General features: G+C 40.5%; 1 protein-coding gene and 1 long non-coding RNA gene across 2 annotated transcripts in view; one reads left to right on the top strand and one right to left on the bottom strand.

Moving 5' to 3' along the window:
* Positions 1–26,931, bottom strand: part of LOC128365515 (uncharacterized) — a 245,603-nt gene that overhangs the window by 88,114 nt on the left and 130,558 nt on the right. The gene's annotated exons all lie outside the window — the stretch shown is intronic.
* antxr2a (ANTXR cell adhesion molecule 2a) overlaps positions 1,555–26,931 on the top strand; it is a 107,667-nt gene continuing 82,290 nt past the window's right edge. Inside the window, 9 exon segments of the mRNA XM_053326271.1 lie at positions 1,555–1,733; positions 10,040–10,111; positions 14,696–14,767; positions 15,492–15,573; positions 15,676–15,780; positions 16,506–16,574; positions 18,694–18,774; positions 22,167–22,227; positions 23,404–23,499. Of these exon segments, the coding sequence (XP_053182246.1) occupies positions 1,555–1,733; positions 10,040–10,111; positions 14,696–14,767; positions 15,492–15,573; positions 15,676–15,780; positions 16,506–16,574; positions 18,694–18,774; positions 22,167–22,227; positions 23,404–23,499 (817 nt within the window).

Raw genomic sequence — 26,931 nt, 5'->3', positions numbered from 1 at the left:
GGTGTGTATGCAGTGGGACCTCCAGCTCTGTAGCAAGCAACAGCTGGTTGCATCTCAGGCATGCGCAGTGGACTGAAGACTAATGGGGCCTTTGAGGTCTGTGGGAAACAATGATATCACATGTTGGGAAAATAGAAAGATGCAACAATTTGGATTTTTTTTTGCAGAGTTACTAATTTGTGCAGACATTTAAAGCTGTGTATGTAAGACAGAGCAGGACTGAGCTTGGCATGGTGAAAGATGGGGGAAGTACAATGGCAAAGTGTTTGTCTGAGCTCACCAGATGCAATGCTGTAATGTCCTAAACACAGTATCATTAGTCATGATGAAGTGCTTGTTTTGCTGCTGTGTGAGTGTCTCTCTCTCCTATTGACAATTTACCCTCTTTTGAAGCTTGTGTCTTACTCACATACCTTGAACAGTCACCCTTACTTAGTCATTATCATCTGTGTAAAGTTTCCATTCATGTGTATACAATGTGTTAATGTGCTTTGTGTACAAATAACAGTCAATTCAGTAAATAACAGCCACTAAAGTAATGATTAAGTGTGAGTAAAATGGAATAAATGTGTGGAAAAGTACATTTTTTGGAACTTAATATGAATGCAATATAAACATGTTTGATTCATACTCCACTAGATTTATGTGATGTCAGTTATGATTAAGTTATAATTCCTTTTTTTATTAAAAAAAAAGCTTTATCCTCATAAAATGTGACGTATTGCTGTATATTAAACTACCTTGACTTACATACAAGTCATTAGTTAGATTTAGCCTTCACAATAAGATGCTGCTTACACATTATGCATCAGTAATTAGACACTGTTCAAAATGAGTAGTAGGCCTTACTTATTTTAATTCAGTAGAAATTCAGCCTGAAACCGAGAAGTCCTCCTACTTCTGCTTGTACTTTTCCATCACTTATAGCCTAAACACACCAGTTGCTTGCTTAATAAACATTTATCCTCTATATTCTTCTGTTAAATGCAGCAGACTTTCTAAATGTATTCATGAAACTGAAAAACAGTCAAACAATGAAACATCAAACTGATCTGACTCATTTTGAAACTCATCCACACCTATGTTAAATCGGTCCCGCCTGTAACGCTCAAAAATACGACTTCTTCGAGGAGCCATTGAAGGCATCAGCTCAAGTTTTCTTCTGGACTGTAGTTTGCACACAGTAAAGTGGGTTAACGATACACTTTATACCCAAGAAAAGAGGGTCGGATCTGACATCAGGGTTTGGATTTGGATTTATTGAGGATGTGTGTGTGAGTGGAGTCTGAGTCAGGACGATGAAGAAACACTTTACTCGCTGACGTTTGTTGTCGGTGATTCCCTTTATTTCACACACAGGTCTCAACTCTTAATCCAGTTGTTTTGGGAGGAAACTTTTGTCATGTAAACTCTTCACTCCGCGGGATGTGCACGTCCTAATCTGCACGCGCTCTCTCTCACTGTCTCTGTCTCTGTCTTTGTAAAGACTCCGGTAGTGATTACTTTTTTTTTTCCACACTGATTTTTTTTTAAATTTTTTATTGCTTTTAAAAAATGTTGGATAAGTTACCACACTGTTTCACCGCCGAGGATGAACGTTTCCAGGGGAAGAGTCGGAGTCGGTGGACTTCTGCGGCGATTGTTGTCATTTTGCTGGGATGTTTTGCTTCGTCTTGTTGGGCTAATGAGGCATCCTGTCTTGGAGCATACGACCTCTACTTTGTTTTAGACAAGTAAGTAACACACAAAGAGACTTTCTGCGTGTTTTCAAACTTTCATACTTCCTTGTCGCATAAGATAACATCACCAAATGTGGTTATTAAGTTATAAAATGCTGAGTTTCCTATATGGAGGGAGTTGGGCTGCTTTGTTGCAGGTGTGTGACCTAATTACGGTCATTGACTCTTCCACCACCCATATTTTTATTTTTTATGCAACATATTCTGTATTTTAATAGCAGCCATTAAAGTTGGTGACACGACAGCAGGGTCAGCATCTACTGTAATTTGGCCATAAGTATGTGGACACTCTCTTGTTCGCATATGGCAACCATGTGGATGGGGTGTCCACATACTTCTAATGAAATGATCTTTTACTGGCACAGGATGCACTGTCATTTCAGACAATAATGGCAACAGTTTTTTTGGGGAAGGCCCCTTTCCTGTTCTGCTCTGGTTCATGAAAGAGTCATGTTTTAATTTATTACTGGTGTTGGAGGAGCTTGGCATGCCTGCACACAGCTCTCCCTGACCTTAATCCCATCCAGCGCTGTGACTGTGAGTCAGGCCTCATCACCCAACATCTATTGCTGTTGTGCTCACAGGTTTGGAGGGACAGGTTCAACAAGTCCATACAGGTGTAATGTTTAGTGGCCACCAGTTTCTTTTAGCTGTAAATGATGAGTAGATTCTACTTGTATAGCACTTTTTTTTAGTCTTTTTGACCACTCAAAGTGCTTTATACTACATGTCACATTCTCCCATTCACACACAGGGTGCCCACTTGCTCATCAGATAGAGACTAACCATTCATGCACATTCATTCACTGTTGGTGCAGCAATTCAGGGTTCAAGTATCTTTGACATGTGAAGGTAAAACTGTTGTCTGAAGTCTGAACCACAGCCACAGGTGGCTCAGGAGGATCATCTATTGCTGTTGTGCTTACAGTTTTGGAGGGACAGGTTCAACAAGTCCATACAGGTGTAATGTTTGAGTGTCCACCAGTTTCTTTTAGCTGTAAATGATAAATGGATTCTACTTATATAGCACTTTTTTAGTCTTTTTGACCACTCAAAGCACTTTTACACTACATGTCACATTCTCCCTTTCACACACATTCATTCACTGTTGGTGCAGCAATTCAGGGTTCAAGTATCTTGCACAAGGATGCATTGACATGTGAAGGTAAAACTGTTGTCTGAACCACAGCCACAGGTGGCTCAGGAGACTCAGCGGTTGAAACCATAACCACAGGTGGCTCAGTGGTTGGCTGAACCAATTGTGGCTGTGGTTCAGGAGGTCGGTGGTTCAATTCTCAGCTCCTCCAGTCCATATGTCGATGTGTCTTTGGGCACAGTCACCATGGCTCAGGAGGTAAAGCGGTAATCCCAACAGTAGAAACTGGAGGCCACATTGTATTTGTCTGTTTATAGAGCCCTATGAGGTGATTTAACCTTATCTTTCAACATTTGGTCACCCCATAGGTAGGGCTGGGCGATTATGGCAAAAATCAAAATCACGATTAATTGAACTTTTAACCTCGATTACGATTAATGAACGATTATCTCCACCCTTGATGAACAATTATGTATTTTCACGATATTTTGTGATATTCCCTAAAGTATCTTTAGGGAGGGAAAATAAAGATGTTTTAAGGTGTGACGCTGTGGTTAATTACTAGTTTACTTGATTAGAACTATGTAAAGATCATGGTTTGGGTTAAAATGATCACTGGAGACAAGTTTTCAAATTCTTTTAAAGATATGGAACCTTTGCTGTCATGGCAACAGTGAACACCACCATTAATTGACTTGAGCAAGATTAAGTCGATTAGAGTTTCTAAATGTCGGTTTTCGATTATTCTTCGATTAATTGCCCAGCCCTACCCATAAGTCTTCTCCAGTGGTTGCCATGTTGCTAATGTGCCTATAGCTACACTGGTTTCTTTGGTGCTGCTTGGTGGCCAGACAGAGCTCCTGTTTTTCTGTCCTTCCAGTTGTGATTGTGTTAGTTAAAGGACCACACAGCTTTGTTTAGTCCAGGTCCATACAGCAAACTTTACTACTCATCATTCCCAGTGCTAGTGTAGGTTTGATTTTATCAGACAAACAACAAACAACAAACTTGCATAAAACTGTTAAGTAGTACAAAATGCAACCAAGAGGAGTTGCCAGTAAATTAAGCATGGCACGGAGTAAAAAAACAATAAAAGTGAGTGTATTTACATAGTGCTCCTACACAATCATGAGCTTCATTTATTCCAGTTCACTATCAAAATCATCAGTGCAGAGATGTGAAACTCTCTGAAGTCTGGCAGTGAAGACCTTTCAGATTAGTGTGTGCAATTTCGGCAACTTTGGCAGAAATAAAAGCACAAACATTGTTCTTGAGGATGTGTTGCCAAACTCACTAAAAGTCTCATGAAGTTCAAATGGACTGAAAACAGCACCAGCTTAGAAATCACAATAATAATCACATTAAAATAAATCTTACACTACACTTATGTATTTTTATGCTGTAGCTGGAAAGTTCAAACTATCTGATACTGGTTTCCACAGCAACAACATGATGTACGTCAATGATATATTAAGAAAAACGATTGATGAGCATTATAGTTCTTCCATTGCCAAGAGGAAGTCCGGCGTAGCACCTGGGCTGCATTGACCCCCTATATGAAAGAGCGGAGGTGTGCAGAATACAAGAAAGGAAGCTGACTAGGTCGTATTTATAGCGATGACTGGAGGTGGCCGGTTGTGATGTAGTCCTGCTATTGAAATATGCTTTATAACCCATGTTGAAACTTCTTTGTTCTGGTCTAGAAGTGACAGTTTACTGAGGCCTCTTCCTATTTGTTTGATGTTGTTTTGGTGGTCAGTGGTTACAAATGAGGAAGAGTATAGTCTAAGAAACCTCATGCAAACCTCATGGAAGCACACAGGCCTAACCCTAACTTCAAAGCAGTGGTCTATTTCACCTAAGCTTAACCAAGCATCATTTGAACATTTATGGAGATAAAATAAAGGCCTTTTCTGTCTTGACAATGCAGATTTCTTAAAGCTTACAAATAAAATCCTGGTAAATTTGAAAGTCTAAAATGTTGCATTCTAGGTCCTAATCCTCAGCATTACCACAATCATGCAATACCTCATCATATCTCCATTTTCACCCCAGAATATCACCAGAAAACGACCTCTTTTAAGGTCACACAGCAGTCATTGAATGTTGTGGGTGAATCATGCAAGCTAGAAAGAAGGAGTTGCATCACTATTTGGCAATGCACACCACTTCCTGGGTCTTTCAGAGCACTTCACAGAGAGCTTCAAACATGCAAAGCCACATTCAGTCAGATCAGCAAAACCTTGCATTGCTGCAGCTAGCGTCATGCAAAAAGTCCTTACACAGAGTTTACATCTTTGACAGCAACTGTTTTTAATCCTGTCCTCCTCCAGTTTGGAAGCAGTCCATCACTGAGGGAACACTGCTCCTCTGACCTGCTTTCACGGACTCCACCCTTATCTAAATTGCAAAATTACCGGATGATGACAGAGATTGTTGGTACAAGTTTTCTACCAAGTACATGCAATGGATTTGAGTCTTGTCTGCAGTTTCACATGTTTGATTTTGGGGGCATCTGTTTAATTTCCACGTGCATGTGATTCAAAGGGTTATGCTAAATGTAAACGTCAAATCTGTGCTGATTTCTCCGTCATCAGTTTGGAAGAGTGTCCAGAGTGTTAGACATCTCTTTGCCAGAAGTTTACTTTCTCTCCGCTGATAAGTGGCTCTACTGTTGGATTTCCTGATTACACCGATAAGAGACCAAGGACCAGCTAACGTCAGCACTTTCGTGGCTCTCGATCCTTGGCCGCAGTAACCTAACAATGATTGTGGACAAAGAAAATATTCAGTTTAGTGTTCTGACACCAAATGAGGCCAACTCATAAAAGCTTTTCTGTTTCTGTTCTTTCCAAGGAAAACGTGTCCTCTGATGAGGGTGGGTGGTGATGATAAAAATCTTCTTTTGTGGTATAGCTCTTATTTTATATCATAACAGAGATCAAGGCCAATTTGGATAAAGTAGATATCCTGGATTTTCACTTGAGAAATGTAGTTGTACAAAACAACCAGATGGGAATTAGTAGAAAGGAACACTGACAAACTAAAATACTGTGTTGAGATTGAAAGCTCAGTCTTGACTCTGGAGACTGTTAGTACTACTTAGACTACTTGGTAGCTCTTCAGGAGCTTTATATTTTATTCCTAGTTGTCGTCTTATATGTTCTTCCGTTTTTTAAAGCTCTTTAATCCTTCTGTTGTCCTCGAGTCAAGGGAGGGAGGAAGGAAGGAAAGGAGGGAGGAAGGAAGGATGGATGGAAGGGAGAAAGGAAGGATGGATGGAAGGGAGGAAGAAAGGAGGGAGGAAAGGAAAGAAGTAAGAAAGGAAGGATGGAGGAAGGAAGGAAAGGAAGGACAGAGGAACGAAGGGAGGGAAGAAACAAGGAAGGAGGAAGGGAGAAAGGAAGGAAAGAAGGAAGAGAGGAAGGAAAGCAGGGAAGGAGGGAAGGAAAGAAGGAACAGTTGGGGTTAATTTGACCCGGGAGGACGACACAAAGGTTAAACAATTCTTGTCCATATTGGTTTAAAAATTGAGATTGAAAGTTTATTCTATACCTTGGAAACAATAGTTGACAATGCTTGAAAGGCTCATAAAAATGAACATTTGATCTTTCAAAAGAACAGAGCAAAGTTTAATCTGGTCATGTGTCATAATGCAAGGATCTCTAATTTATGCTTTAGGAAACATATTTGAAGGCAAAATGTGAAAAAGGAAAGAAGTATCTTAAAATGATGGCAACCAAACTTTAGATTATATTAAATCCATAATGACAGAATTACTTCAATATTGCATAATTGAGCCGCTGTAGTAGCTGGTGGACTTGGAATCAACAGGTAAACATCTGGAACATCTGCATTTACATTTACATTTACATAGCGTCTTTCTAGTCTTATTCACACATTCACACATTCACTCATACGCTGATGGCAGAGGATGCTGTGCAAGCTTCCTGTCCAAAGCGTCCCGTAATGTTTCACAATTACATCGATGGAGCAATTTGGGTTTCAATATCTTGCCCAAGGACACTTCAACATGGGGAGTGAAGAGGAACCACCAATGTTCCTATTAGTGGCTTTCCCACTCTAATATTATTCAAGCATTATGGGAATATGCTGGAAGAGAATGGGAAGAGGTTGTTATTCCAGTAGTATGATAATAGGGATGTGACTAACACTTATCTTTTAATCCTCTCATCACTTTCAATTAATTAATTAATGGTTTCGAAAAAGTGGCGATTACAACTTATTAGAGCCTCAGGTGACGTCTTAAAGTAGTTTGTTTTGTCAGTCCACAACTCAACGATGTTTTATAATAAAAAAAAGACAAAAAAGAGATCCTTAACCTTTGTGTCGTCCTCCCGGGTCAAATTGACCCCGTCTGTTTTGACTGTTCCTTCTTTCCTCCCTTCCTCCCCCCTTTGTCCTTTCTCCTTCCTTCCTTCCTTCCTTCATTCATTCCTTCCTTCCTTACTCCCTCCTTTCCTTCCTTCCTTCCCTCTTTCCCTCCTTCCTCCCTCCTTTCCCTCCTCATTCCTTCCTCCCTTCTTCCTTTGTCCTTTCCTTCCTCCCTCCTTTCCTTCCTTCCCTCTTTCCCCCCTTCTTCCTTTGTCCTTTTCTTCCTTCCCCCCTTCTTCCTTTGTCCTTTCCTTCCTTCCTCCCTCCTTTCCTTCTTCGTTCCTTCCTCCCTTCTTCCTTTGTCCTTTCCTTCCTTCCTCTCTCCTTCCTTTGTCCGTTCCTTCCTCCCTTCTTCCTTTGTCCTTTCCTTCCTTCCTCTCTCCTTCCTTCCTCTCTCCTTCCTTTGTCCCTTCCTTCCTTCCTTCCTTCCTTCCTTCCTCCCTCCTTTCCTTCCTTCCTTCCTTCCTTCCTTCCTCCCTTCTTCCTTTGTCCTTTCCTTCCTTCCTCCCTCCCTACGTTCCTTGACCTGAGGACAACAGGAGAGTTATAATAAATAATTAAAAAAAGATAAAGAAAAGATCCTTAAATTGATAAGATGGGGCCTCGGACTGTAATCTGTCTATTGATTGATCATAATTGTTTCAACTGTTGATAAGAAGTTATGAAAAATGCAGATTACAGATTGCTACAGTGAGATTTGAATCCCACTGAGCAGACACTCCTCATTAACACCATCAAATCCTCACTGATGTTTCCATAGCAGTTAAACAAACGAGCTTGTTACCCCCATTGACACATCAGCCACAATTAACCCCCCTTTGCTAATTACCTTCCAATATTATCACAGTGCAGCCGAACTTTCCATTTTTACCCCTCCGCCATTGTCTCATCCATCCGTCTGCTCTGTGTGACCTTGTCTTTGGGCAGCGGGGAGGAGAGCGAGGTGGCATGAAAGATGAGCCTCCTAATGGTCAAACTCTTCTGTTTTATGTTCGGCGCACATACTGTACATTGAATTGTAATTATTGGTTTAATTACCCCCTTTGTCGTTATATCAAGGGCATTTTTTACTCACTGTGTTCATTGTGGTCAGATTGACTTATGGAGGGGTGAGCGGGGCCAAGGGCTACAGGTTGACACCCGGCTAACATTGGCTTGTCCTTGATCACGACGGGAAATTTATGCGTCGTTTTGAACAATTATTTGAGTCTTAATTAGTTTTAATGAGACAAAGACTGTAAGGAGACAAGGAAAGGGGGCTTTTATTCAAGTATAAATACCCTTAAAGGTAATAATAATATTCTATTGCAAGTTTGAGTCCTGCTTTTAACCTTTCGTGTCGTCCTCCCGGGTCAAATTGACCCCAACTGTTCTGTCTTTCCTTCTTTCCTCTGTCATTCTTTCCTTCCTTTCTCCCTTCCTCCTTCCTTGTTTCTTCCCTCCCTTATTTCCCCCATCCTTCCTTTCCTTCCTTCCTCCCTTCCCCATTTCCTTCTTCCTCCCTTCCTTTCTTTCCTTCCTCCATCCCTCCTTTCCTCCCTCCTTTTCCTCCTTCTTCCTCCCACCTCCCTTCCTTCCTTCCTTTCCTCCCTCCCTTCCATCCTTCCTTCCTCCCTCCTTTCCTTCCTTTCTTCTCTCCCTTCCATCCTTCCTTCCTCCCTCCTTTCCTTCCTTTCTTCCTTTCCTTCCTTCTTCCTCCTTTCCTTCCTTCCATCCTTCCTTCCTTCCTCCCTCCTTTCCTTCCTTTCCTTCCTTCTTCCTCCCTTCCTTTCTTGACTCGAGGACAACAGGAGGGTTAAACCCCGACCAAACCTGTTACTGTATTTTGCTTTAGCTCATAAAAGCAGCATCAGGTTTGTTAAAATGTACATTTTTGTTGGTTTTATGTCATTTGCAGCATTTTTTAACCAAAAGTAAGACTGAATGCTCCTGAAAATGTCAAATGGTGTAACCACAGTAGAATGATAAATATTAAATATTTTATCCATCTACAGTGTATTTAAGTGGATTTATACTAAAAATGATGTAAATATTTCCTGATCTCCATGGTTACCCAGATTAAATGTAATATTTAGAACAATAGTATTCCATTAGCTTTATTTAATATAAAAGTTATAATGTAAGATCATGCCAAACTAGTTGATATGCTGTTTTATTGACTATTTACTGTTTTTAAGCAAGTTGAATTATTTGGTACAAAGTTTTTATGGCTACACCACTTAGACATTTTTACCATAATCCTCTAATATATTCTCTCTAAATGGATTAAAAGCAGAAATTTGATGCTGGGTCCACAAAAAAAGAACGCGTGCAAGTTATTCATAAGTTTATTTTCACTTTAAATAGTTTTTTTTACTAAACCACATGGACACAAAAAAACATCATTGACCTATAAGCTGTTTGGGACATGGCATGTGTGACTGGACTCAAAATTGCACTTAAGTACAAGTCCCTCCACCTCAGCCTAACAACTTCCTGTTCATAACACTTAACTACTATTATACCACTTTTTTCTACTCGTATGCTGAGAAATAAATGTTATCTGTACTATTATATCTCTGCCAGCCAACTAGATTAGATTGAATTGCAGAGCGTGTGTGAACAGGCGACGGCTCTAACAGCTGAAGTGGCTGCTTGTAGTAGACAGACTTATCAGCACAATTATCCAGCATGTGGCTGGTGTTAATGTCCAACTGTGGTTGTGGTACAAAAGCAGCAAAATACTCTACAGTATTTTTACTCCACAGTGAACAATCTGCTGCCCGCTGACGAGCTTACGAGCTGACTGACTGTTGTTATCTTGTTTCAGGTCTGGAAGTGTCAATGCTGACTGGGTCGAGATTTACTCGTTTGTGAAGAACCTCACCGACAGATTTGTGAGGTGAGTATGAATCATAGGTGCCAACTTCATGCATTTTCACTGGAGATTAAGAATTTGTGTGTGTGTGTGTGTTGGCATATTGTCATCATTAAATTAAAAAAAGGGTTTCACTAACGTTTATTAGCCGGCTAGCGGGGCTAACGTTTATTAGCCGGCTAGCGGGGCTAACGTTTATTAGCCGGCTAGCGGGGCTAACGTTTATTAGCCGGCTAGCGGGTCTAACGTTTATTAGCCGGCTAGCAGGGCCAACTTCATGCATTTTCATTGGAGATTAACAATGTGTGTGTGTGTGTGTGTGTGTGTGTGTGTGTGTGTGTGTGTGTGTGTGGGCATATTGTCATCATTAAATTAAAAAAAAAAGGTTTCATAAAGTGAAAACACAATCTAGATTTTGCAAGTATCAGAACAAGCACAAGCAATGGTTTGATGTTGATAGCAATGTGGACTTATATCAAAATACACACATTTAAGCACAAATATGCAGCAAATATAGGATGCATATTCAAAAAGTTGTCACCATTTTACATAAGAAGGGTTTTCTTAAGCCAATATTTTAAAATAGAATAAGTGACCACCCAATCTGGATTTGCAGATATTGCATAGAAAAAAGCACAAGCAACAATATCGAAATACACACAATTAGACACAGATATGCAGCAAATATAGGGATGCATATTCTATAAAGAAAGTCATTCATTAGTTCATGTAGATTTTGGAATATAAAATAAAGATATTTGATGAATAAAGTAAAAAGTCTGGCGGTGTCACAGCACTAATTAAGCCTATGTGTGCTCCAAATAAGCCCACGTCATGATTTATTTACTAAATATAAAAAGAAATATTGATTTCAAAGAATTGAAAATAGAATAAGTGAACACACAATCTAGATTTGCAGATATTGCATAGAAAAAAGCACGAGCAACATGAAGTTATATCAAAATACACACAATTAGACACAGATATACAGCAAATATAGGGATGCATATTCTACAAAGAAAGCTATTAACCATCTTCAATAAGTGACATTTGCACTGAGAAGATAAGTGATGGCAGAAAAATAAAACAAATGAGGCGAATGGTAGAATTAATTTGTCTGAAACTGTGTATTTTATATATATTTAGCATCCGTATGGTTGGACTTATAGACATTTATCCCATAAAACACACAGCCCACACCATAAGGTACTTCCTGTTGCACAGATTTAAAGTACTTCCCACCTGTTTTTATAAACTACGAAAACTGCAAAATCTACTACACCCCTTTTTTTTTTTTTTTTTTAATTTTTACACATAATTCATTAAAAAAGACCAAAGCGGAGAAGCCGGCTTTAAACGTTCAGCTTGCATAACGTTTGAGTCAAGCGGCGGCTGCCAGCACAGTACAGACGGTAGCGACCCAGCCAGAATGAAGTGGTTGGTTGAAGAAAATAGCAAAGGCACCAGGTGGGAGTGGGTGGCAGAGAGGAGCAGTCTTCTGGGCTGTGAGAATGGCCATTTGCACCGAGAGGGGGGGTAGGGGGGGTCCGGCTCCACACTTATCCCCAATGCCTCCACCACAGAACGGCTGACAGGCAGACAATGTACAGTAAAGCAAAAAAAAAAGAAAAGAAAGAAAGAGAGAGAACACTGGAAGGCGACGAGGACAATCTGCTAAACAATACTCGCTCACCAAGACCACTTCTGTTCCGCCATGTGGAGCAAACTGGTCGACTTCATCAACCCCCCCCCCCCCCTCCCCCCCCGCGCTCGGCCCGTCTTCTCCCTTTCATCAAAATACCATCACCACCCTCTGATTCTTCATCTTTGGCATCACTGCCTCTTTATCCCCGAGTCTTTCTTAGAAATAGAAAATATCTGAGGTTACACTACAACCATCAGTTGAAGGAAGGAAGGAAAGTGGGAGGGAGGAAGGAAAGTGGGAGGGAGGAAGGAAAGAGGGAAGGAAAGAAGGAGGGAGGAAGGAAAGTGGGAGGGAGGAAGAAAAGAGGGAAGGAAAGAAGGAGGGAGGAAGGAAGGCAGGAAGGAAGGAAAGAAGGGAGGGAGGGAGGGAGTGAAGGAAGGAAGGAAGGAAGGGGGGGAGGGAGGGAGGAGGGAAGGAAGGGAGGTAGGGAGTGAATGAGGGAGGAAGGAAGGAAAAAAGGAGAGAGGAAGGGAGGAAAGAAGGAGGTTACACCACAACCATCAGTTGAAGGAAGGGAGCAAGGGAAGGAAGGAAAGATGGAAGGAAAGAAGGAGGGAGGAAGGGAGGAAAGAGGGAAGGAAAGAAGGAGGGAGGGAGGAAGGAAGGAAGGAAGGGAGGAAAGGAAGGAAGGAAGGAAGGAAGGAAGGAAAGAAGGAGGTTACACCACAACCATCAGTTAAGCCACCGCCCCCCAAAAGACTTGAGCGCGGTGAGTTCATGGTCCATATATGACTCCTCAAAACTTGCAGACGAGGTGTGTGGATGATGTATATACGGCTGCTACACACACACACACACACACACACACACACACACACACACACACACACACACACACACACACACACACACACCAGATCTGGGCCTTGTGTGTGTGTGTGTGTCTTTAAAGATGGTGCTATGTTTAGCGGGGGAGGATGGCGACGAGGCCATGTGTCATGTGGGTGAGATTATCCTTATGCTCCGAACGCTTCGGAAACTCGGAGCTGTGTGCTTTGTGATGGGAAGTAACTGAGTATATGTGCTCAACAGAAGGTTACTATGGAAACGTGATAGGTTACAGATTACTAGTTACTCTATTTAAAATGTAATACGTAATGTAACTATTTCAATTACTTCATCAAAGAGTAAATGTTCCTTCCTTCCTTCATTCATTCATTCCTTCCTTCCTTCCTTCCTTCTATCTGTCCTTCCTTCCTTCCCTCCTTCTGTCCTTCCTTCCTCCCTCCCTTCCATCTGTCCATCTGTCCTTCCTTCCTTCCTTCTGTCCTTCCTTCCTTCCCTCCTTCTGTCCTTCCTTCCTTCCTTCCATCTGTCCTTCCTTCCTTCCCTCCTTCTGTCCTTCCTTCCTCCCTCTCTTCCATCTGTCCATCTGTCCTTCCTTCCTTTCTTCTGTCCTTCCTTCCTTCCTCCCTTACATCTGTCCTTCCTTCCTTCCTTCCTTCTGTCCTCCCTTCCATCTGTCCTTCCTTCCTTCCTCCCTTCCATTTGTCCTTCCTTCCCTCAATCTGTCCTTCCCTCCTTTTGTCCTTCCTTCCTTAGTGTTCTGACATGATTTATAAGGGAGATCATTTCTTATAAAGCAACATTTATCTCTTCATGTAGGTTTTGGAATATAAAATAAAGATATTTGATTAAAAAAAGTCAAAAGTCTGGCGGTGTCACAGCACTAATTAAGCCTATGTGTGCTCCAAATAAGCCCACATCATGATTTATTTACTAAATATAAAAAGAAATATTGATTTCAAAGAATTAAAAACAGTAATAAATGTATTCAGTAACATACTAAATATTAAAAAATGAGGAAAAAACCCTCCTGAGTAAAATCTTAAAGGGTCTGACTTCAGATCCTTTATAATCATCAACATCATCATTACTGTAGTTACTGTAATAGATTACACTTACATTTATTTCTGTAATTAAATAATGTAACTAGTTACTTCCTTAACACTCGAGTTATAGCATTTAAAGATTTTATAAAAGGGATTCCACTTTTTTTTATCCCCCTACACCAATTATGATACCACTGCTCTTTTTTTATTTTTTAGCCTTTTTAATTAAAGTCTGATTGGGATCATTCTTCTATATTTGAGGTAACATGAGGCTGTGGATCGGACTCAGAGGAGACATAAATACATCAGTTTTTACTCTACATGGTCATCATCATTAAATTATGCGCTTGCAATAACAATTGTCTTGTGACTAAGAAGAAGCAGTACTAGTTGTGTATCGGTTCCTCGTGTCTCACAACTGATCTGTTATTATAAGACTCTTCATTTAGAAATGCTCTTTCACAATTTTAAAACACAAAGCTGTGAAGTTTTAGAAAGTCCATTTTTCACTGCTGGAATCTTTTTTATAAGTTTCAGCTGGATACTTACAAATAAACACATAGTTCATATTTATGAGATTAATGAGATTGAGGCGATTGAGGAGCTCGAGCTCTCCGATATATGAGAGAAACACTGAGTCTAAACTGATGCATGCCAGTGTCTGTTTTGCAACCTTAAAAGTTCGCAGGTACAAACTGTTTGCATGACAGGATGTGTGTGTGTGTGTGTGTGTGTGTGTGTGACTCATCAGATCAACATGTTTCCTGTCTGAATTGATTAATCACTTCCCTTTTAGTTTAAGTCATCCTCTAATATTAGTCGACATTAAAGGATCCCCTTCTGTTTAGTTAATTAATTATTTATTTATGCCACATTAACACATTAATGCTCCTTAAGTTGAAAAGCTTCATATAAAACTGCCAGTCACTGTCACACTGACACTTTATAGCCGTTATGAGGATTATATCACTATATATTATATCATCTTGGATAAGTCTAACTCAGCATGAGACATTACTAAAGCCATAAGTGACTTCCTAATTTTTTGTATGTGTTGTTTTTTCTCCGCAGCCCCAGAATGAGAGTCTCCTTCATTGTCTTCTCAGCTAATGCTGAAGTCCTGCTGCCTCTGACCGGAGACAGGTACTGACCTCGGACACTAAACTCTCCTCAACACACATATCATCATTTTGTGTTTTATACGTCAGCAAACAAAACAACAGTTCTCAAAGTCTATATATGTCTCAAGATGTCCCTCCTTTCCTTCGTTCTTCCCTTCCTTTCCTTTCCTCCCTTCCTTCCTCCCTCCTGTCCATCCTTCCTTCCATCCTCCCTCCCTCCTTTCCTTCCTCCCTTCTATCTTCCCTTCCTCCCTCCTTTCTTTCCTTCCTTCCTCCCTCCTTTCCTTCCTTCTTCCCTTCCTTTCCTCCCTCCTGTTCTCCCTTCCATCTTTCCTCCCTCCCTCCCTTCTTCCTCCCATCCTTCCTTCCTTCCTCCCTCCTGTCCTTCCTTCCTACCTTCCCTCCTTTCTTCCTCCCTCCTTTCCTTCCTTCTTCCTTTCCTTTCCTCCCTCCTGTTCTCCCTTCCATCTTTCCTCCTTCCTTCTTTCCTTCCTCCCATCCTTCCTTCCTTCCTTCCTTCCTCCTTTCCTTCCATCCTTCTTCCCTCCTTTCCTTCCATCCTTCCTCCCTCCTTTCCTTCCATCCTTCCTCCTTTCCGTCCTTCCTTCCTTGACTCGAGGACAACAGGATAGTTAAGACACTTTACATAAACATATTCAGCGTATTACATTTGGAATAGCTTCTCTTTTTATATTTATTACAAAAGCAAACTTCCTCTTATTGGATCCCGCTGTGGTTGTTTTCAGCTACGAGATCGATCAGGGTCTGGAGCGCCTGCGGAAAGTGATTCCAGCAGGTGAAACGTACATGCACGAGGGAATGAAAAAGGTAAGTTTACCCTCGTCAATAAGCTACATGAAGGCTAAGTACAATTAAGTGTTTAAAATTGTTGTGAAACTGGGATCTGATGAAGCTCTTTGTCCCTAAAAGGCCGGAGAACAGATAAAAGTTCAGACGTCCAAGTCCTCCAGCATCATCCTGGCGTTGACGGACGGAAAACTGGAAGTGTATATTCATGAGCTCACGGTGCAAGAGGTGAAGTTTATATCATCAAACAGCTGCACAACTTATCTTGTTTGCATGTCAAATTGTATTTACTTCCTGTTTCTCAAATGATGAATGAATGATTTTAATATTTAACATGTTACTGAATCCATATATTACTGTTTTTAATGGACATCAAAATTTAAAATGAGAGATAAATGTTGCTTTATAAGAAATGATCTCTCCCTTATAAATCATGTCAGTATCCATGACAACACAGCTGGACTTAGATTTTGGTGCTTAATGGGAACACTGAGGAAGGAAAGAAGGACAGCAGGAAGGAAGGAATGATGGACAGAAGGAAGGATGGACAGGAGGAAGGATGGCAGGACGGAAGGAAGGAAGGAAGGCATGAAGGAAAGTAGGAAGGAAGGCATGAAGGAAAGTAGGAAGGAAAGAAGGAAGGAAGGAAAGATGGACAGAAGGAAGGAAGGAAGGAAGGACAGAAAGAAAGAAGGAAGGAAGGAAAGTAGGAAGGAAGGAAGGTAGAAAGGACAGAAGGAAGGAATAAGGAAGGAGGGAAGGAAAGTAGGAAGGACAGAAGGAAGGAAGGACAGAAGGAGGGAACATTTACCCTAACAGCTGAAAACATTGGTTAGAAAATGAGAAAAGTCATCAAATGTAATAAGTTACATTTTAAACAGAGTAACTAGTAATCTGTAACCTATCACGTTTCCATAGTAACCATCCTAACCCTTCATCTGTTTGATCTCCAGGCTGAAAAGGCGAGGTCATACGGCGCTCGTGTTTACTGTGTGGGCATCAAAGACTTCGACGAGCAGCAGGTAAGAGAGCTGGAGTCTTAATCTGCAGCAGTCAGACCGTAACCGTAGTGACGTCTGTCTCATAGTGACGTAGTCTGTCTCTGAATGTATGCCGAGAGATTAACCGCTAGTAGCAAACGACCTGCTGTCATGTTTGGAGAGTGACAAGCAGAGTAAACCCCGGTAAGATCAGTGCTACTACCTGGGAGGGAAATCATCTTCTCTCTATCACTCACTCACTCTTCTTCTTCTTCTTCTTCTTCTTCTTCTTCTTCTTCTTCTTCTTCTTCTTCTTCTTCTTCTTCTTCTTCTTCTTCTTCTTCTTCTTCTTCTTCTTCTTCTTCTTCTTCTTCTTCTTCTTCTTCTTCTTCTTCTTCTTCTTCTTCTTCTTCTTCTTCTTCTTCTTCTTCTTCTTCTGTGTTTCTTCCACACAGGAGAATTTCAACTGTGATTTGATTTAATGGCTTTCTGTTAAAAATGGAAGAAAAAAAGAAAAAAAAGTCTCAAAATTGTCATAGTTTAGCCAAATAAGGCGCTCTGTATGCTGCTCTGTGAGATTTGCGGATATTGAAGTCTGCATACTTTTGCTCCAACTCATGGCTGTTCTCATGGTTGAGTATTTTCTCAATAAACCGACTAATTATTCTGTCTTTAAAATCAATGAAAATAGTGAAAAATTGGTTATAATTTCTAAAATCCTAAGGTGACGTCTGTTAATGTCATATTGTGTCTGATGCATTGTCAAAAATCCCAAAATAATTCAGTTTGTCTTTATCTGATTATATATTATGATATGAGAAGGCATTAAATACCTGAAAAATTAAGCTACTTTAATACAGTAATGGACATAATTGACTTCCAACATTCTCCATAATGGGCTAATACACACAAAGATTATATCTCTTTTTGTGTCCATGTGTTTAAGTCTAATTTAAAGGGTTAAAAAGTGAAAATAAACGTATGAATAACTTGCACACATTCTTCTTTTTTTTGTGGACCCAGCATCAAATTTCTGCTTTTAATCCATTTTGAGAGAATATATTAGAGGATTATGGTAAAAATGTCTAAGTGGTGTAACCATAAAAACTTTGTACCAAATAATTCAACTTGCTTAAAAACAGTAACTAGTCAATAAAACAGCATATCATCTAGTTTGGCATGATCTTACATTATAACTTTTATATTAAATAAAGCTAATGGAATACTATTGTTCTACATATTACATTTAATCTGGGTAACCATGGAGACCAGGACACATTTACATTATTAGTATAAATCCACTTAAATACACTGTAGGTGATAAAATATTTAATATTTATCATTATTTTGTGGTTACACCATTTGACATTTTCAAGAATAACTGCTTTTAATCCATTTAGAGAGAATATATTAGAGGATTATGGCAAAAATGTCTAAGTGGTGTAACCATAAAAACAGTAAATTCTCAATAAAACACCATATCAACTAGTTTGGCATGATCTTACATTATATGACGGGTTAACAGCAATTATTCTATGAAAGTTCGGTAATTGTGTTACAAGAAGTTCTAATAAGGATTTAAGCTCTTATCAAGCAATAATCACTTGATGCACACCAGATCAGATCTCAGTGACAGGTGCGTAGGATCCACAAAAAAAAAACAACAACTCTTGCCTTTTAAAAAGAAAAAGCAAAGAATCGTGCACACAGTCAAAAACGCTGCATATAATTAACATAACAGAGCCGACTGTACTGACTGTACTGCTCCGCACAGAAGTCAGACGTTTTCCCTCTTATGTCAGGACAGTCTCTCCTCCAACATGGTGTCCTGTCCCTCGTAACCATTGGTAACCATCCTGTGATGAGCGCCTATTAAGTCAAAAACAAAGGCAATATTGCTCCCAGTTTGTGTTGCAATGATTTTTTTTTCTTTTTTTTTTTTTTTATGGTTTAGCAAAGTGTTTGCCACAGTCATGCCATCTGCTATGTCTGCTCCTGCTTTCATGATATGAAAAGGAAAAAGACAGTGTGCTCAGTCATGAAGAGGGAACCACAAAAAGAAGAAAGAAAGAAAGAAAGAAAGAAGGAAAGAAAGGAAAGCTCAGTTCAGCTCAATCAGCAGTACTTCTTATTTACTCCTCTCTTTCATTATTACCAACAGCTTGCTGACATCGCGGACACCAAGGACCAAGTGTTTCCTGTTAAAGATGGCTTCCATGCACTTAAAGGCATCGTCAATTCTGTAAGTACTTTATGTTTGTTTGTGTGTGTGTGTGTGTGTGTGTGTGTGTGTGTGTGTGTGTGTGTGTAATTTCTCTTCTCCATAAATGAATCATCTTTTGCCCTTTTTTATCCTGGTTTTTTTTAGCAGTGCAAAATTGTTAGTAAATTTGGAATCAGGTGGGTTAAGAAAAAAAAAAAAAAAAAAAACTGACCATGGCTTCATTGATGTGTGTCGTAAATTAAAGCCAAACCTCAGTGAACTTCCTGCTACGCTGCACGGAAAAAAGTCCTGTGGAAACAACTGCTGCTTGTGTGTGTGTGTGTGTGTGTGTCCAGTTAGTAGACGGAGACGGAGACGGAAACGTCTAAATGGCTCTGTAGCAAAATTACACCCTGCAATTGCAATTTTAGGGGGGGGGGGGGGGGGCAGCTTGACAGTTAGTCACTGTCCATATGACATCCTCTCATCCTCCAAAAAACGCCAATGCAATTATTTTTTATTTTTTATTTTAATTAAAAAAAGTAGAATAAAGAATAAAAAAATCCAGCGTCTCGCATCACACACATCATATCAGTGTGAGGGTGTAATCAATGTGGAGCTGTCAGAGAATAAGAGAAGAGACGAGCCCCCCCCCACCCCCCCAACCCTTTTTTTTTTCTTAACTAAGTGTTTATATGAAGTTTCCCATGCAGCCTCCTCCGTCCTCCGCCAGCCAATTAGTGATACTTTCCATTTCAGCCCTTTTTAGCCTGAGCTCTGTCAGCCAAGGCGGGGGTTTGTATGGCAACATTTATGTACACGAGTCTGAGCCCTGGAGCCCTGCTGCGGAGAGACACTGACCTGAGCCGGACCTACATCTGTGTCAGAGTGTCCGAGCCCCCCACACACAAGGCCCGGCACTGTGTTTTTAGGAAACTGGTCGGAGCTGGGAGCCAAAGACGGTGCGACTTATTTTCTGTTCATAAACGAGCGGTGATTGATTATGTTAGTTTTGAAACGCTTGTCAAGTAAAAGAAGGGTGTAAATGTGTTTCTACGGGAACGGCGCCTGGCTGCATGGGTGCAAAACATGGCGATCTTTCTCTGCTAAAAGTGCTTTTTTCTTAATCCTCCTTTTCTTTTCTTTTTTTTTTTTTGTTTTGACTAATGTAATTTTTTCATTTGTGTCATCTTGTGTTTTCAAAATGATAACAAATAAAAAAAATGTAGTCACCATTAATTGAAGCCAGATCCTTTTTACTTGTTAGTATCACACTGACAAAAAGGAAAAAGATGACACATTACTTCCAACCCTGGAATACTTCGATCAGATCGGAGGAGCGTGCCTCGCAAAAAAACCTAACCCTAAAAAGAATGGATTTGATTATTGATAATTAGAAAAAAATATGCTCCTAATCTGTTTGTGATGAGCTAAGAAATCTGTTATTTAGAGACGAGAGCGAGCACACACGCACACACACACACACACACACTCTTGTTCTCTCGGTTGTCCCTTTCATTTAAGCCTTGAGTGCATTTTTCTGCAGTTTTAAAGGCACAACGACACTTTTTTACCCCCCAAAAAACTGCTCTAAAGCCTTCATATCAATGTCCAGCACAACAACAACAACACCAACAACACAAAGCTCATCCCTCCCCCCCAGTCCGCGGAGCATCCAAATGAAAAACGAGGAGCATTCTTCAGTGATTAGTAATACTGGATTCCTGACTACTTGGCCTCCTCGCTCCTCTGTTGGATTTCGAAGGATTTGAGATCATCTGTGCTGCAGAATCCACGCTGCCTCTGTGACCAGCATGACAAAACTCACAGAAAGAGCTCTGCAAAGTTAGCCCATTTCTTTCCTTCTTTTTTTTTTTTCTTTTCTTCCTCTTCCCTCCTTGCAACACACACATTGAGTCTTTTATTGTCTGAGCTTTGAAGCCTTTTGGGAAAACCCCAAATTACAAGCTAACCGCATCATTATCGTTAACTTCCCAGAAACTACCGAACACGTCCAGCTCAGCTCCGTTTAGCAACCTGTAGTCGTGCATTACAGACTTTTTTAAAGATGCTCCTATGGTTATCTTGTGATGACATTTTTTTTTTTTAAGATAATGTAGGGCAGAAATTCTCTCTCTCTCTCTCTCTCTCTCTCTCTCTGTCTCTCTCTCTCTCTCTCTCTCTCTCTCTCTCTCTCTCTCTCTCTCTCTCTCTCTCTCTCTCTCTCTCTCTCTCTCTCCCCTGAACCTTTTTTCCGTCTAATTATTCCCACAAACTGACTTCATGGGAGCCAAATACTTTCAGAAAACCCACCAGTTACAGCACTGGCTGGGATATTTGGATGACTCTGGATATTTGGACGGCTGCCTCCTTTTCCCCTTTGCAGCCGGTAAATAATGTTTGTCAGTAGATCCCAGAGAAATGAATAGCTGCTGTTTGAGTTTAACCAACTGAGACCTCTAATCTCTGCATTCAACGCTTATATTTTAATACTGTGGTCACGTCAGCTTTAATAAACATCATAATTAACCCTCTTTATTTTCTTTTATTTAATATGTTTTATTTAAGAGCAGGTGCTTCTTTTTTTTTTTTTTTTAGTAAATGGCATTTTTGGCGCAGAATTGGTCACATTACTACACTTAATAGGGGAAAATGATGTCATCATTTCTTGGGTCCTCCATTGTTTTAAGCTCAAATTTGTTTTGTTTTCTTTCTTTTTTTTTTTTTTTTTTACTCAGGCACTGCCAAAGAAGTAATTAGACAGGGAAAATAATGGCACAGAGGAACAGCAGCAGATCCTTTTTTCTCCCAGCTGTCATCTACAACCCCCCCCCCCCCTCCACCCTCCACCCCCATCCTCCTTTTAACGATTCCATATCAAACCATCATATTTAATAAGGCCGCTGTAAACACTTCCCCTTCCGCTCCTCAGATTGAAGTTTCGCCCAACATCAAATGAAAGGTTCAAGTGTCCTATATTGCAGTTAATATGCTTCTTTTTACCGACTGTGTACTGAGATTTGCATAGTTTGTCCTTTTTGTTGATTTATTGAATCATAGCGGAGAGTGCGGCTCTGTGACAGTGGGCTCACACGGGCCTCTTTATATGATAATGCAGGATCCCGGAGGTTTTTTAATAGAACTGAGGAATGTAATAGTCTTGCATAATTTTCCCATAAAGGCTGACACAGCTGCTGTTTCTCCTCTCTCTCTCTCTCTCTGCCCGTTCTCCTCGCCGCCGATACTCCAGCACTCCTCTTTAAGTCACCGTGGCTCGATCAGGTGCAAGACATTTCTCAGGTGTTGCGCCCCCCTAATCTGTTTTTCCAAACTTGACAGAGCCGATAACCAAGGGAGGGGTTGATGTATTTATTCTCTGCACCTCAAGCATTAATATACCCATTTCATTTTTTTTTTATCTCATCCTCCAGATATTAAAGCGATCGTGCACGGAGATCCTGAGCGTGGAGCCCTCCAGTGTCTGTGTGAACGGTGAGTGGATCGGTGTCTCTCTTGCACTGAGTCAGTCCCTGGAGCTTCCTTCTGTGCTGATAGATTTATCTTCCAAAGGAATTCCTGCTTTTTACTCCACGCTTACTGAACCAAGAGAGGAATTTACTTACTCTGTTACATGCACTGGACAAGTAGTTAAAAAACATCAAGCAGTACTTACGCTGTCATGGGAAAACTCTCCACTGAACCTTTGACATGCTTCATTATTATATGTTTTTGCAGCTCTTATTTTGTAACCCTGACCCTTAAACCCTAATCCTGTTTTTGGGGTAGTTCATCTAAATAAGTGGTGTTTGGCTCGTGCACACTTTAAATAAATGAAGAATTGTGTACTTGTAACCCTTGTCTGCTCAAAACATGTGTGGGTGGAGGGTTGTGATATTGTATGCCTTTTAATAAAAGGAACTGTAGCTATGACAGGAAATGAAAGGAGGGGGGGTTGTTGTGGTTACACGTGTCTTTACGAGAAGCTACTGAAGCGTGCTGAAATTTGTTTTAAAGTTTTAGAGGCCTGTAGGCCTACAGGTAAAAGGCGGTGAAAGTAAAATCATTTTGTGTGACCGAGAATCTGTTTTTCCTTTTCTTATCCAGATTTATGTTTTGGGTTGGGAAGCACTGGCCTAAATAACATAACCCAAATAAATCAGCTTAAATCTCAGCAAGGCATCTATGGGTTATGCTACATTCAGGGCTGTGTGTGTGTATATATGATTTAAGAAGGGACACAGTTTAACTCTTGTTGTTATAAAGCTTTATAATAAATATGCCACAGTTTAGGCCAGCCATCCGAAAACATGGATAATCCTTTTCCATTGTGTCAAATACCATGGAACCAAATATGATAACTCCCATTTGAAAATGACCTAAAAGATTGGCAAGTAAACCAAGTTGAGTCTAATCTATTGATATATACTGTATAGTCCATATTAGTGCAGAGAAAATAATCATTGCAGCTTTTACAGACTGCTTTCATGTAGCTATCTGGAAAAAAGAAAAGAGGAATCTTCATCGTATCAGTAAATGACAACATGCCAGCCTGATGTCTGATGGTATCAGCAGTCCCAAAGAAATTCAAGATAAATGCAAGAATCCGACTATATGATGGTTCCTCAAACCTCCTCCCAGTCTTATCTCCTGCTTGTTTACATTCCACAGAGACCTACGACCTCGTCCTCAGAGGGAACGGCTTCAGGCTCGGCAAGAGCAGCGAAGAAGTCCTCTGCAAATTCAAAGTCGGACAGCAAACCTTCGGTAAGTAGTGGAAACTGTCAGTGGCAGTTAGAGGACACAGTACAAGGGTTTCCACGCGGCCTGGGAAACCTGGGAAACCTGGGGAATGATTGACCATGGAAAATGAGAGAAAAAGTAAAATGTCCTGGCAGATTATTTCTCCTCTCTCTGCTTCGCAAATGCAAATGTTTTAGAAGGTTTGCGTACAGTCTGTTCTCACGCTGTCTTCAATGGGCAACACTGAGGCACAGCGCTTCTCTGCTTCCAGGCGAGGTAGCGGCCCATGTGACTATCTACATGCTTAGAAATTTGTCATAATTTCTAAACGTGTAAAAGATTATTTCATAGGGAAGTTATCGCCATACTGCATTCAGTCCGTCATATCAGCAGAACCCCTCAAATGCAGGACTGGACTGAGATCAGATTCAAGGGAACCAAACAGAGGATTATCAATGACTCTGCAGCTCCTCTCAGCTTTACAGAGCTTTATAGTGAGTTTCAGTTCATTGTTTAGCTGTCTGGTGGCAAACTTACTGGTTTGGTTCACTCTCAACGCTCTCATAGTGTCATTTTCAAAGAGGAAGCTCTGCTGTATTCTACTGCACCTGCTCAGCACCAAACATCTAACAGACACATCAAGCTAGTCGCTCCACTATGTTAACATGGTGAATATAGTAGATTTTTAGTTGGTTAGAGAGCAAAAACAGAGCTAAAAGAGAGTGAATATGGACAGATACACAACTCCAAATGAATGATGATGTTGCTCCGTGACTGCTGGATGTGGAAATAAGCAACTGTTTGCTAACAAGATCAACATGTCAACCTTAAAGGTGATGATAATGAAATGTTGAGTTCACAACTTGGTGTCGTTGCCCCTGAGCGACCAAAAGAATCAGATATTTCAGGTTTAAACTTGGCTCATGATGGCTGAAGACGCACCAAATATACCCCTTTTCCACCGAGCTGGTGCTGGTGCTGGTTCGGAGCCAGAGCCTGACTAAGCACCGGTTCTTTGCTTTTCCACCAGCCCAGAGCCTCAGAACGGGAGCCAGAGCGAGCACCAACTCTTTGCTGGTCTAAAGCAAGAACCGATTACGTCAGCGGACTGGGGGCAGTTTATTAGCCGGCCAGCAGGGCTAATGTTTGTTAGCCGGCTAGCGGGGTTAACGTTTATTAGCCGGCTAGCGGGGCTAACGTTTATTAGCCGGCTAGCGGGGTTAATGTTCAGTAGCTGACTAGCGTGGCTAACTGGCATTTACAGAGGGTTTAAGATTTGTTGATTAAAAGTACTATTTTTATCATTTTTTTGCCAGAGCTGTCGTCTTCTTCTTCTTCTTCTTCTTCTTCTTCTTCTTCTTCTTCTTCTTCTTCTTCTTCTTCTTCTTCTTCTTCTTCTTCTTCTTCTTCTTCTTCTTCTTCTTCTTCTTCTTCTTCTTCTTCTTCTTCGTTTCCGACAGGCTGCCTCTCACTGGTGAATAGAGAATAATGGAGAAATTGATGCAAAAGTGTTCAGATTATTTTAAATCTCAGAAGTTGAGAAGTTGTGAAGATGTGTTGTGATTGATATCTTAGGGTACTTAGTGTTTCCTGCACAGCTTTTATAACTCAGCATACATTTTATTTTATCCAGCTTGCTCTGATGTGAACTGGACTGCACACAGTGGGCGTTGATTCAAAGGGGACTGGCTAAACAAACCCCAGTCTGGACCCGTCCGTTATCTCACAGCAGCTCCTTATCTTATGATCTAAATACACAAGAAGAAAAGAGGCTATGTAGGTCACTGTGCTTCTTATTTTGAGCTCGCAGTCTGTTCTTTCGAGAAATCCTTTTTTTTCAAGAAGCTAACAGGATTTGGCACCGAAAACCAATCATTTCAAGCACTCATTTGGCCGTGGGATCTGTGGAGATCGACGACTGCCAATGACAACACTTCCCTCCTTGACAAGTTATTTTTGATTTTCAACATTTCAACTTGACTAAAATACTTGAGCATATTTTTTTCTTCTCTCTTTTTAAAAAAAAGCAATTCATCTGAATTAGGAAATGGCCATTAGCAGATGTCTTCCTGTTAGTCCTTTCTCAGTTTAGGCTGTCTCACATTCGCCCACTTGGGGCTATTTATTCCCTTATTGGCTTTTGCATGTGTTCAGCCCAGACCTTTTTAACAGGGGGGCACCTTATAATTATGGACAGGCATCATGGCAACTATGGAACACACACACCACATATGTGGAACAGATGCTACCGTCTTCTCCATCACCAAACCAGTTGGAGCTCTGAGCAGACAAGCAGAAAAAATAACATCAATAATCTGAACGACCTCCATGTCTGAAGATAGTTTGAGCCTGTGTGAACCTGATGAACGTGCACACACACACACACACACACACACACACACACACACACACACACACACACACAGACACACACACACACACACTCATACCCATGCACAGACACACATACACATACAGATGATGATTCAGTCTCTTTTTTCTCTTCTTTAATCTGCAAAAAAACAAAAGTCAACTGGTAGAAAAGTACAGAAATATCAAATGAAAGGAGAAAAATAAGAATATATATATTAGTATTATATTCCTCATGCAATGCTTACGGGTCAAAGAGGGCAAAGACTTCAAATGAGGATAGCTGACTACACACACACACACACAAACACACACACACATGCACACACATACACATACAGATGATGATTCAGTCTCTTTTTTCTCTTCTTTAACCTGCAAAAAAACTAAAGTAAAGTGGTAGAAAAGTACAGAAATATCAAATGGAAGCAGAAAAATAAGCACAAACAAATAATATGATAAAAAAATATATATAATTTTATTCCTCTTGCAATGCTTATGGGTCAAAGAGGGCAAAGACTTCAAATGAGGATTGCTGACTTATTGTTTTTCTCTTCTAATATGTGCAAAAATTGACTTGATACTGATCCTCAAGCATGTCTTATAGTAACATAAATGTATTTTATGGCATGTTAAAGGATCTCGTTAAAGCTAAAGTTACACACAATAGTCTCACTTCATGTAAAAGCTAATTAACTGAAGGCTAACTCATGTATAAGCACATTTAAGAGATTTCCAGTCGTAGCAACAACAGAAAATATCATGTTTTATTCACCATGTTAACCTTCCTGTCGTCCTCCCTTCCTTCCTTCCTTCCTTCCTCTGTCCTTCTTTCCTTCCTTCCTCCCTCCCTCCTACCTTCCTTCCTTACTTACTTCTTTCCTCCATCCTTCCTTCCTCCCTTCCTTATTTCCTTTCCTTTCCTCCCTTCCTTCCTTCCGTTCTCCATCCCCCTTTTTTCCTTCTGTCGTTCCTTCCTTTCTCTCTCCTTCCTTCCTTCCTCCCTCCCTGCCTTCTTTCCCTTATTCCCTTCCCTTGCTTCCTTGACTCGAACACAACAGGAGGGTTAAACATTTATTTTCATCA

This window comes from Scomber japonicus, chromosome 9 (assembly GCF_027409825.1).
Source record: "Scomber japonicus isolate fScoJap1 chromosome 9, fScoJap1.pri, whole genome shotgun sequence".
NCBI classification, from domain to species: domain Eukaryota; kingdom Metazoa; phylum Chordata; class Actinopteri; order Scombriformes; family Scombridae; genus Scomber; species Scomber japonicus.
The sequence above is the reverse complement of the archived record's forward strand: the minus strand, read 5'-3'. Positions and strand labels throughout refer to the sequence as shown.